Source organism: Vicugna pacos, chromosome 34, assembly GCF_048564905.1.
Source record: "Vicugna pacos chromosome 34, VicPac4, whole genome shotgun sequence".
Taxonomy (NCBI): Eukaryota; Metazoa; Chordata; class Mammalia; order Artiodactyla; family Camelidae; genus Vicugna; species Vicugna pacos.
Genome location: NC_133020.1, coordinates 107876 through 120743, shown reverse-complemented (window position 1 = coordinate 120743; position 12868 = coordinate 107876). Strand labels below are relative to the sequence as shown.

The 12868-nt window shown below is 42.9% G+C and overlaps 1 protein-coding gene and 1 long non-coding RNA gene across 2 annotated transcripts in view; both read right to left on the bottom strand.

Annotated features, from left to right (window-relative positions):
- The window catches only part of LOC140691239 (UDP-GalNAc:beta-1,3-N-acetylgalactosaminyltransferase 2-like), a 67297-nt gene extending 62469 nt beyond the window's left edge, over positions 1-4828 (bottom strand). Inside the window, exons 1-3 of the mRNA XM_072954252.1 lie at positions 4796-4828; positions 4469-4652; positions 3963-4244 (exon numbers count right to left, since the gene is read on the bottom strand). Coding sequence (XP_072810353.1) covers positions 3963-4244; positions 4469-4652; positions 4796-4828 — 499 coding nt within the window. The remainder of the gene's footprint in view (positions 1-3962; positions 4245-4468; positions 4653-4795) is intronic.
- LOC140691296 (uncharacterized) lies at positions 1342-3665 on the bottom strand. The gene is made up of 3 exons (XR_012066897.1): positions 3587-3665; positions 3192-3242; positions 1342-2730 (listed from the first exon to the last, which is right to left on the bottom strand). It is a non-coding gene; the product is annotated as an uncharacterized lncRNA (long non-coding RNA).
- Positions 4829-12868: the final 8040 nt, after the last annotated feature.

Below are 12868 nucleotides of genomic sequence, written 5' to 3'. Positions count from 1 at the left end.
ACATAGTGGCCTCCTCCAATCGCCCTATTTAAAACAAGAGCACATCCTTCTCTATCCTCTTCCACTGCTTTATTTTTGTCACCACACTTGTCTTTCTCCCCTATGACATTTAATCATTGTTTTCTTATGTTGTCTCCCCTTCTAAATCGTAAACTGCACGAGGGCAGGGGCTTTATCTTGGTTGAGCTGTAATTCCACAGCTATAACAGGAGTTGGCACAGAGAAGGCGCCCAAATATTTGTCGAATCAACTGCAAGTCAGAGGGCCTTTTTCAATATTCAGGGAAGGTAAATCTCCCTTTCAGAAAAGACTGCCATGACTTAATGAGACTGAAGACAAAAGAAGGCAGAAGAGTAAAGAGAACAAAACTAAATCTTAAAATGTTAATTCAAAGGAAGAACACTTAACAAAATCTTGGGTTTTCTCTCTCGCTTCAGGCTTAAGAGATAAGCAGAGTGTAAAAATGCTCAGATGTTTTAGTTTGAAGTGGTGACAACACAATGAGAAAAGCAGCTGTGGGGAATTTTAACAATCAAGATGCTTCTGGGGGAAGGGGATAGCTCAGTGGTAGAGCTATACCTAGCATGCAGGAGGTCCTGGGTTCAAGCCCCAGTACCACCATTAAAATAAACAAATAAACCTAATTACCTCCCCTTCAAAAAAAAATTAAAAGAAAAAAAGATGTTTCTACTGCTTTTAGTTTTCAAAGTATCAAGTGAAAAAGGAAAGGAGTCTGCAAGATTTCACTTAGAATGAAAATACTCTGTTACTTGACTAGATGCACGATATCCAACTAAGGTCAAAGTTAATTTATGTAATGAGTACTGATCTCTTCACCGATAGCCCTGTCCCTTTCCAAGGTCTACTTCCTAATTTCCTTAATCTAGCCTGGTCTCATTGGATGGCAGATAGTGTCTAGATGATGACCTAAGAGATAGGGAAAAACTTATCACAAGAAACTAAGAAATTTCCAGGCTAACCTACTGAGTTTTAAGCTTGATTATTGGGTTTTTGCTTGTTTATGGACCCTAAAAGGTACACAGGTCATAAATATCCCAAGAAAGCTCTACAAGTAGCTTCCAGTAGAGTTCATTCATTATCCAAAAATACCCCCCAAAACCAAAAAAAACCCTAAAAACCAAAACAAAACAAACTTGTAAAGTACAAACAGACGTTACAAAACATTTTTTACATATGGCACTCTTTCCTCAGCTCACCTTACAAAACCCTAAAGAAACAAAACAGAAAAGCCTAATCTGTTAACAGGTTAAATGCCCTGTAACATTGCATTTTCAATTAAATCATTTAAATGGTATCTTAATTTGACTCAGGTGACACAAATAACCTTTTCAAAGAGCTTGTGGTTTGTCTAATAGAAAAGGATTTTCAGAGATTGCTACCGAAATAAAGAACTCCAATTACAACAATGAGTTTCAATACTATCTACTTATAAGTTAAGGCATAGAGCCATCTCAGAATTGCAAATTTTCAATTCTAATTCTCAAAAATATTAGATAACAAATCATAATAAAATTTATATGGAACCATCAAAGACCTAGAATTGCCAAAGCATTACTGAAGAGAAAGAAAGAGGCTGGAGGAATAACTCTCCCAGACTTCAGACAATACTATAGAGCTACAGTCATCAAGACAGCATGGTATTGGTACCAAAACAGACATATAGACCAATGGAACAGAATAGAGAGCCCAGAAATGAACCCACAAACTTTTGGTCAACTCATCTTCGACAAAGGAGGCAACAATATACAATGGAATAAAGACAGTCTCTTCAGCAAATGGTGTTGGGAAAACTGGACAGCAGCATGTAAAACAATGAAGCTAGAACACACCCTTACACCATATACAAAAATCAACTCAAAATGGATTAAAGACTTAAACATAAGACAAGATACAATAAACCTCCTAGAGGAAAACATAGGCAAAACATTATCTGACATACATTTCAAAAATTTTCTCCTAGAAGAAATAAAAGCAAGAATAAACAAATGGGACCTAATGAAACTTACAAGCTTCTGCAGAGCAAAAGAAACCAGAAATAAAACAAGAAGAAAACCTACAGAATGGGAGAAAATTTTTGCACGTGAAACCGACAAAGGCTTGATCTCCAGAATATATAAGCAGCTCATACGACTCAGTAAGAAAAAAATAAACAACCCAATCCAAAAATGGGCAGAAGACCTAAACAAGCAATTCTCCAAGGAAGACATACAAATGATCAAAAAGCACATGAAAAAATGCTCAGTATCACTAATTATCAGAGAAATGCAAATCAAAACTACAATGAGGTATCACCTCACACCAGTCAGAATGGCCGTCATTCAAAAATCCACAAAAGACAAATGCTGGAGAGGCTGTGGAGAAAGGGGAACCCTCCTACACTGCTGGTGGGAATGCAGTTTGGTGCAGCCACTATGGAAAACAGTGTGGAGATTCCTCAAAAGACTAGGAGTAGACTTACCATATGACCCAGGAATCCCACTCCTGGGCTTGAATCCAGAAGGAAATCTACTTCAGGATGACACCTGCTCCCCAATGTTCACAGCAGCACTATTTACAATAGCCAAAACATGGAAACAGCCTAAATGTCCATCAACAGGTGACTGGATAAAGAAGATGTGGTATATTTATACAATGGAATACTACTCAGCCATAAAAACCGACAACATAATGTCATTTGCAGCAACATGGATGCTCCTAGAGAATGTCATTCTAAGTGAAGTAAGCCAGAAAGAGAAAGAAAAATACCATATGAGATCGCTCATATTTGGAATCTAAAAAACAAAAACAAAAACAAAGCATAAATACAGGACAGAAATAGACTCATGGACAGAGAATACAGACTTGTGGTTACCAGGGGGTGGAGGGTAGGAAGGGATAGACTGGGATTTCAAAATTGTAGAATAGATAAACAAGATTACACTGTATAGCACAGGGAAATACACGCAAAATGTTATGATAAATCACAGAGAAAAAAGTGTGACAATGAGTGTGTATATGTCCATGAATGACTGAAAAATTGTGCTGAACACTGGAATTTGACACAACATTGTAAAATGATTATAAATCAATAAAAATGTTAAAAAAAATATTAGATAACAGAACAACTGTTTGGGGGAGTAGTGGCAAGAAAAAAAAATCCCCAGTGTAGTTAAAAAAAAAACAACTATTACCTCATCTTTAAAACTGCCTTCTAAGCTTCTTTCTATGTCTTAGGGCAAGACCTTAAAAAAGAAAAGGAAAAAAAGGAGGGGGTAACCTTAAGTAGTGTTCAGAGTGGTGGAGTTCATTAACAAAAACAACAAAAAAATCCACTGGGCGGTGGGCAAAGCATTGTTTCTTAAGCTGGGAAGGCGAACATGCACAAAGCCTTCTTTCCCACAAGAGGGTAACTTTTAGCGCAGACGGACAGGATCGTTAAAAATCTTGATAATCTCGTGCATATTTCATCAGGAGGCTTTGCAAACCAAATTCCCAGGAACAACTCCACTCACGCCCTATTTCATATCTAGATTTGCTGAACCGACTCCCATCGCAGAGTTTGCAAAGAATACCGAATACTGTGTACCCTTCAAGCAAAGTTACTCCTTAAAAGCAAAACCCGGCCACCTCTGAAGACACGCATCAACGTTAGACGCGGCGCTCAGACTTCCGAGCCCTGAGCGAACCGAACCGACAGCTCGCGGAGGGAGCAGGCAAACCGGCGGCCCGGCGCCCGGCGCCCGGCGCGAGCGGCTGCGGCTCGTGGGGCTGAAGGGCAGCCGGGGCTCCGGCCACTCGGGCCAGGCCTGGGGACGGCCGGAGGAGGGGCCCACGGGAAGGGCGGGGAGGTGAGGAGCGGCCCCAAGTTCGGGGGACTTCCACGCTCCGGTAATGAAAAGGGCCGTTTCGCCGGGCCCGCCCGCCGCCCGGGACTCCCCGCCCGCGCGGCCCCCGGGCCTCACCTGCCGGGCCGGCCCCCGAGGCGCGGGCGGGCGGCGGGGAGCGCAGCCGCAGCCAGAGGTGCAGAATTGCAAACTGGCACCAGCCAGTTTCGCACTGGCCGCCCCCCGCCGGCTCCACCTCGCGCCCCCGCCGCGCGCCGGGCTCTCCCGCGTCCCGGCGGAGACGAAGGGAGCCGCCAGAGACAGGTCGAGGAGTGGTGGCCGACTCCCCCGCAACCGCTCCGGGAACGCCCTCCTCGGGCCTGCCGCCGGCCAGGGGCCTCTCCGCTCGCGGCCCCGCGCCTCAGATTCCTCAGACCGCGGGCGGCAGCCAGAGCCCCGCCCCCTCGGCTGAGCCTCCCCCTTCAGGCCCGCCTACCTTTTCTCTCACTGGCCCCGCCCCCTTCTCTCGCGTCCCCTCCCGCTCCCGCGGGCCAGCCGGGAGCTGAAGTCCTGCTCTGGGCTCAAGCGGGGAGCGCCGCCGCGACCCGGACGCTAAGAAACACTCTTCCCATAACGCTGCGCACTCTCTTCCGTCACGCTTAGCGGTCGCGGATACGAAGCGCGAGGCCCCACACCGAGCACGTGCATCCCTTCTCGGCGCCTACTGCCCCCTGCTGGCGGAGGTGAGGTAGCGCTGGACGACGCTGAGCTCAGGGGCCGCCCCAACCCCGGGACCGGAACACAGCGGACGTGAAGGGTGCCAGTTGCCTAAGATTTAAAGGAGATCTGAGGGAGAACTCTCATTTTCAGTCACGCCGAGCTCCCTTCTGCTGAATGCCAATCTCGTGTGGGAGATGGGAGCTTGCTGACGTCTCCTTGGCCCGAAGTGCAGGGCGAGGCAGCCCAGTTACCTGTGTCTTCAGGAAAGACTCGTCAAGTATCATCAATTCTGGTGCAGGTGGACCCGGCTCTCTGCCCGGTTCCGTCCGCTAGGAACTCGGGAGGAGTAAGGCCGCGCCCATGGGATCAGGCTGTGGAGACGGGCAGCTACGGTCCAATGGAGGGTAAAGTCCCACGTGCCCCAGTTTCGAACGGGCGCGGGGAGGCTGCGAGCAGCACAGGTGCGCGCACCTGCAGTGGGACCCGGGCGGGAGAGGAGATGTCTTAGGCACGTCAGTACCAGTTTAATTCCAGCAAAACGATCCTCTATTAAAATGACTGGCTTTTTATTGGATTGTTTTGTTGTAGCGTCTGTACTAGATTAGATTTTAAAATTTCTTTTGTATAAAAGCGATGAGCCTAAGGATATAAATTCCTTACGTTTGTACTACTTAAGGAAAAAATGAAAAATAATTAATACGAGGTCTAAAGTCATTTGTCCCTTCAAAGAGATTTGCATATTCATTAGTTATCGATTGCTAGTTAACAAATTACTCCAAAACTTTAAAAAAAAAAAACAACAATAATCATTTACTATGTCTCACGGTTTCTGTGAGTCTGGAATGTGGGAGCCGAGCTCTGGCTTGGGGTCTCCCACAAAGTTGCAGGCTGGGCCGTTTCCTAGGCAGCTCACTTCCAGAGCTGCTGAGCTGGTGTTCTCTTTGGCCTAACTGGGCCTCTCCAACAAGCTGCCTTAGAGTCCCCTCCCCTGGTGACCTGCTTCCCCAAGAGCTGGAGACCCAAGAGACCAATGCAGGTGGTCGCTGCCCCTTATGATGAATCCCTGGAAGACACACACTGTCACTTCTGCAGATTCTATTGGTCACACAGACGGGCTCAGATTCACTGTGGGAGGGACCCCACAGGGTGTGAATACCAGGAGGCAGAGATGATTGGGGGACATCTTAGGGGCTGGTTACCCTAGGCTATAATGCAAATTTGAGAAACAGTACTGTTTCTAAACAGCAGGGGAGTCTTTAGGACCCCTACATACTCACTATGGCCCCTGAAGACAAGAAAGAGCAATTTGTCATTCTTGCGGGAAAGGTGGAATTAGTAGCCTGAGATCCTTGTGACTTAGGAGCAAATGTCACCAAGACCTGAGTGCCCCTTTCCCAGGGGCAGCTGTGTACACAATGCAATGAGGAAGGAGAATATGTACTGGCTACAAATGTTTTGTTAGACATTCTTCTTTGTTTAGAAAGTCTGCTGAACTGCTTTCTCCATTTCAATTAAAGAGATTGTCAAGAAAGTAATAATTGGTTATCTCTAAGGGTGTCCTGTTTTTTATTGTCAAGAAAGGCATTCACATGCCTCTCTTGATGTCTAAAAATTTTCATCTTGTGATTGAAGAATTATAACTTAATCCCCAGAGAGGAATAACCCCTGATTTAGGCAGATCTATTAATTTATCAAATATGTATTGCACACCTCTTATGTGCCAGGCATTTTTGTAGGTACTTGGGATACACTGATGAACAAAACAAAGATGCGTGTGCTGTGGTGATGCAGGCAGAGGCAGACTATAAACTGTAGATATAATAAAGAAATACATTTTACCAGCAAGTGGAAGATAAGTGCTACAGAAAGCGGGGAGGGTACAGCTCAGTGGTAGAGCACATGCTTAGCCGGCATGAGGTCCTGGGTTCAATCCCCAGTGCCTCCATTAAAATAAATAAAGAACTTAATTACCTCCCCCCGACCAAAATAAAGTGCTACAGAAAATAAGAAAATTAGAGCGAGGTACGGAAATTGGGAACGTGGGACTGAAATGGGACAGACTGCATTATTAAATAGCAGAATTAAACAACTGTTCAGAATTACAATGAGCACTAAAGGGAGGGATAAACAAAGCCATCCTAACACATTAACTGATCAAGATGTGCCTTCCAGTTACCAAGATGCTTTCAGCTACAGAGGAAAGCTCATTGCTGTCTGCCAGGCCTAGGACAGAGAGTCATGAGTAACCCTTTAGCATCATCAGATCTCACCACTGTGGCAGGAGCTGCCCATACCACCTACTGATAGATCCAGTCAGCCTTTCGCCTACTTGTTACCTGTTATCGCCTGGTAAACTTCAGATTCACATGGGTAAAGATCACAAGACAGACAAGGTCTATAGTGGAAAGGATAAAATGTTTAATCCCGGAGATACTGTAAAAGGTCTGTGGAGTCAAAGTGCTGACAGACTAAGATGTGAACAAGTTAACAGAGAATTAGATTCAGGGAGAAGCAAACCAGGACAGTTGGCCACCCTGACTGCAAGTCAGTGTGATGGAATCACCGAGTGTGACTGCAGGGAAAAGGAGGAGGTATCTGACCCACCCCAAGGCACCCCTGAGGAGGCCGTCTCTTGAAAACATGGCGCTGGGGCTTGAAATCAAAGAGGCCAAAGAGTTAGCAAGTCCAGAGGGTGAGAAGGGCATTTAAGAGCATCCTAGGCAAAAATAAATAATGAAAACAAACCCGAGGCAGTGATGACATGGCCATCAGGGGAAAGGCAAGCATTGTGGTATGACCTTAGCAAGGTGAGATTGGGCGCTGGTAAGAAGGCGAACAGGGGGATAGGGCCAGATCGTGGTCACATGCTTCTCTAAGGAATTTGGATTTTATCGGGAAGGCTCTGGGGAAGAATTTTTTTCCGACTACAAAAGGAATACATAATTATAAAAAGGAACTTAGAAAATACAGTTTATAAAGAGGAAATGACATCACACCAAATACAAATCGTATATTGCTTTTTTTCCATTTAAAAACCTTTGCTGTCTTCCTGAAAATACAACTTTATATCCATCTCTTTTCACCTAACATCTAAGCATTTTCACATTTAATTAGTAGTAGAAAATATAACTTAATTGTGTAATCACTTGTCCACACTATAATTTCTGACCTGTTCCCCTAGTGGACATATGGGTTATTTCCATTTTTCTATAATAAATAGCAATGGCACTTCTGTGTATAATATTTTACCCACATTTCAGATGATTTCTTTTTTATATATTATTTTAAGACTCTGTTCATATTGACATGGTATCAATGTATGTGCCTGCCTTTAACAAGTATATTTCTATCTCATCCTACTTACCCTAGCATTAAAAAAAATTCTTTTCTAATTCAAAGGGCAAACATTTTTTCATTAATGAGATTAAACATTTTTATGTTTATTAGGTGATTCTATTTCTTATTTGGTAAATTATCTGTGTATTTTGCCTTTCATTTATTTCTAAGAGCTCTTTATATATTAAGGATATTAATCCTTTATATTTGTGTTTGTTGAAGTAGTTTTCTCAGTTTCTTTGTATTTTAATTTTTTTGCAGCTTTAACAACTTTGTAATGTTTGCAAATATTCCTATTTAATAAAGAGCAATATAGGTGCATACAAATGAATCACTACGTTGTACACTAAAAATTAATATAACATTGGAAATGGACTTTGATAAAAAAAAAACAAAGAAGAACACTTTAAATTTTGATGAGTTCAAATCATCAATATTCTCTTTCTTCTGAAATTTTAGGCCATTTCTGATCATGAGATCTGATCAATACAGGCATATCTCATAGATGTGGGATCTGTTCCAGGCCACTGCAATAAAGTGAATATTGCAGTGAAGTGATTCATGAATTCTTTAGTTTTCCAGTGCACATAAAGTTATGTTTACACTATATTGTAGTCTATTAAGTGTGCAGTAGCATTATCTCTAGAAAAAAATGTGCATATCTTAATTAAAAAATACTCTGTTGCTAAAAAATGCTAACCATCATCTGACAACTCAGGGTTTGAATAATACCCAGCAGTGGAATTGCTGGATCATATGCTAGTTCTATTTTTAATTTTTTGAGAAACCTCCATACTGTTCTTCATAGTGGCTGCACCAATTTACATTCCCACCAAGAGAACACAAGTGTTCCCTTTTCTCCACTCCTCGCCGACACTTGTTACTTCTGGTCTTTTTGATGCCAGCCATTCTAACAGGCGTGAGGTGACATCTCGTGGTGGTCTTCATTTGCATTTCCCTGATGGTGAGTGATCTTGATCGTCTTTCCTTGTACGTGCTGACCATCTGTATGTCTTTTCTGGAAAAATGTCTATTCAGATCCTCTGCCCATTTTTTAACAGGGTCCAATCCTCATTTGCCAACCAATGAAGTAAAAAATACCCATGAAAATCTCTTAAGTAGCCAAAAATTATCCACAGATTTTTGCACACACAAAACCAATTGTGCATAATATGGTTTTGTGTGTGCAAAAATCTGTGGATTTTTCCTTCTAATTCTTTATTATTAGTGTTTTTCTACAGTTCTTCAGTTGCTCACGCTCTTACCCAAGGAAACCATCTTGCTTAGACACCTAAACAATAAAGTTCACTTTTTTGGAAAGTCTTTAAAGCCAATCAAGTTTTCTTTTCAAGGGTTCCAGGACTACTGGCATCCTTTCCCTAGGGCACATTGCTGCCCGAGTAACGTGTACTATTTAAGTGATTTCTATTCTTTCTTTTTCAGCCAACAGTTGAATTCTTTTAAGTTGAGAGTGAACTTATATGACGTGGCTCAGATCATGTTTGCAGAAGACAACCTTTTTACACCACCAGATGGGAACGCTTAACATCTCAGTCTGAAGCATCTTGACTCTTGTTTTTTGATTATCCTGCTTGTTCAGGGGTCCTCCAGAAAGAGTAGGAAAACAGATACTGCCAGAGTGTCTTACAAAAATGTGTGCAATGGGGAGGGAGGAGGCTGGTGCAATGGGAGCTGAATGAGTGAGAAGGAGAATAACAGGGACAACGAGGTTAGGGATGCAGCCTCTAGCAAGAATGTGGTACAAAGCAGGAGAGGATGTTAGCTTTTACACTGATATGGAGAGTAGTTGCTTGATGCTTTTGAGCAGAGGAGTGACGTCATCTGGCATGCTTTAGTAGGATCATTCACATTGCTATGTTGAGAATAGGTTGGCTGAGGGTGGGGTAAGTCTACCAGGGGTAGCAGAGGAGGAAGAGGATGGGTAGCATGTGCACTTTGAGATGAGCTGCAGCAGCAAGGACCAACCAGAAGATGGAGGGTGGAAATAAGCTTCCATATGGGAACTGAACGGTGAAAGGTGCAAGGGATGGATTGAGGGGAATGCTGTGGGGTACCACCCAGGTGCCCCCTTCTGGATGGAGAGTGGACTTTGATGACTCTCAGTTGACTCTCCCTTTGGGAATGGCTCTGAGCTGAAGGATGCTGTCTGCCCAAGGGTGTAACTCTCCTCAGCTGAGGCAACCTACATCCAGTGACTAATTAAGTTCAACTGCATCTCCCCAGTTCTGCTTTGTTGGCTCCCTTCCATGAGTCTCCAAGAGCGGCCCCCCGGAAGCCTCCTGCACACTACCTGAGTTTCAGAGTCTGCTTCCCGGGCAACCCAACCTAAGACAGTGATTCTCTTAAAATGTAAAGAAGACTGTCCCATTTCTCCACCTGAAACCCTGCCATGACTACCAGTTCACTCACAAGGAAACCAAAGTACTTACGATGGCCTACAGGCCCTACACCCTCATTCACCGTCACCCTCCCTTTCACTGCCTTGGCTCCTGAGCCACACCAGTCTCTTTGCTGTCTCTTGAATACGACAGAGACCTTCTTGCCCCCAGATCTTTGCACTGTCTGTTCCTTCTGCTTTTCCTCCAGATGTCTTCATGACTCGCTCCTTCTTCTCCTTCAAGTCAGCTAAACTGTCACCTTCTCAAGGAAGCCTAATCTGTCCATTTCACTGAAAATTACAGCCTCCCCTCCACACCACTGATCTCCAGTACTCTACCCTACTTCCCTTACCACCTTCTAACACACTGTACAATCTACTCATTTTGTTGCTGCTGCTTATGGCCTATTGTCCTGCATAGAGCAGGGACTTTCCCCCTCCACTTCGTTCACTGACATATCCCAGAACATGGCACTTTGTAGATGTTTCACCAGTATTGCTGAATGAACGACCAAATGAATGAATTTAGAAATCCTTATCAAGCTGACAGTAGTAGAATTCGTGGCATGTGATTACATAGGGATAGGGTGCAGAGCAAAGATGAACAGAGATACAAGCATTTAGGTGCAAGCAGAGGAAGAGGAAATTGCAAAGGACACTGAGAAGAAGCCAGAAAACAAGAGAGTCACCAAAGACAGGGGTGGTGCGAGGAGGAGAAGAAGCCACTGTGAACAGCGTCGTCAGTGAATGAACAAGATAAAGACCTAAGACTGAACGTGTCCCCCAGATTCATCTATTGAAATGTAATCCCCAACATGACAGTATTTGGAGATGGGGCCTTTGGGAGGTAGTAAGGTCATAAAGGTGGGACTCTCATGATAAGATTAGTGACTTTATGAACCCTCCTACACTCCTGGAGGGAATGTAGTTTGGTGCAGCCACTGTGGAAAACAGTATGGAGATTCCTTCAAAAACTAAAAATAGACTTACAAGCAATTTCACTCCTGGGCATATATCCAGAGAAAACTTTAATTTGAAAAGATACAAGCACCCCAATGTTCATAGCATCACTATTTACAGTAGCCAAGACATGGGAGCAAACATAAATGTCCATCAACAGATGACTGGATAAAGAAGATATGGTATACTGATAGAACGGAATACTATTCATCCATGAAAAAGAATGAAATATTGCCTTTTGCAGCAACATGGATAGACCTAGAGATTATCATACTAAGTTAGTCAGAGAAAGACAAATATGTATTACTTATATGTGGAATCTAAAATATGATATGAATAAACTTATTTACAAAATAGAAAAAGACTAACAGACATAGAAAACAAACTTATGGTTACCAAGGCAGAGAATGGGTGGGGAGGGATAAATTGGGAGTTGGGGATTTACAGATACAAATTACTATATATATATAAATACATATATAAAACTACAATTAAAAAAAAACGGTTAATGCCCTTACAAGAAGAGGCCAGAGAGCTAGGTCATTTCCTATTACCAACTTCTACAATAAGAAGTTGGCAGTCTACAACCCCAGAAGAGGGCTCACCAGAACCCAACCATGCTGGCATCTTGATCTCAGACTTGCGGCCTTCAGAACTGCAGGAAATTGATTTCTGTCATTCATAAGCCAGCCAGTCTGAGGTGCTTTGTTACAGCAGCCCAAACTCAAAGACAGAAAAGTGTCTGCTGACTTGGTGGTTGGTAGGTAACAGACAGTTCTGAGGAGTAGTTAGGGCAGAAGGGAGAGTACTGGGAGTTGAGGAAAGAGTAAAAAGGAAAAGTGGTGTACAGATTCCTTTTTCAAGAAGCTTGCTTGTAAAGGTAGGAAAGAGGAAGACTGGAGCTGGGAGGAGGGTTCAGAATGAAGAAGTGTGTGTATGCACTCAGGTGGGAGAGCTGAGATGAACTTGAATATTTTATATTTGGAAAGAGCCAGTAACAACTATAGAATTTATCATTCAACTCAGAGTTTTGGAAGAGAAAGGGAATAGGACAAATGCCAATTGAGCAAATGCCAAGACACCACGGGCTTTCTGTAAACCTGGACATCTGGTCACCCCATCCAAAGCTCAGGTTCTCTACACAACTCATTCCTCTTTGCACTTGGCAGGCGATTACATTTTATACCAGTAGGCGGCAGTAAAAAGCTAGCCTCTTTATGCCTTAAAAGTAATTTTTTTTTTGGAAAAGGCAACTGAGTAGTGGTAAAGGTTAGTTTAGCCACATTAAAATAGGAGATCTCAATTTAGATTTTACTTTGGGAAAATTCACTTTGTACTTTTTATGAAAAGAAATATCTCTATCAGTTCTCCAAGAGGAAATAATGTTTGAGAAATTATAAAATATGTTAGTTGTGTTGTATTTTCAGTCCTTTTTCTTTTCAAGGACGAACTACACTCTTCCTCCTAATAAAGAACAATTTCTGTTAACGTCTCCAGTGCCATTCCAGTACATGCACTGGTCTATGCACACATTTCTTATTTGTCTATACAAAATTTTTAGTCAAGTTCAATTTCTGTAGAACTTTGGGGATCCTGCTATTGAAGATTATAAGTATTTTTAAATGATTAT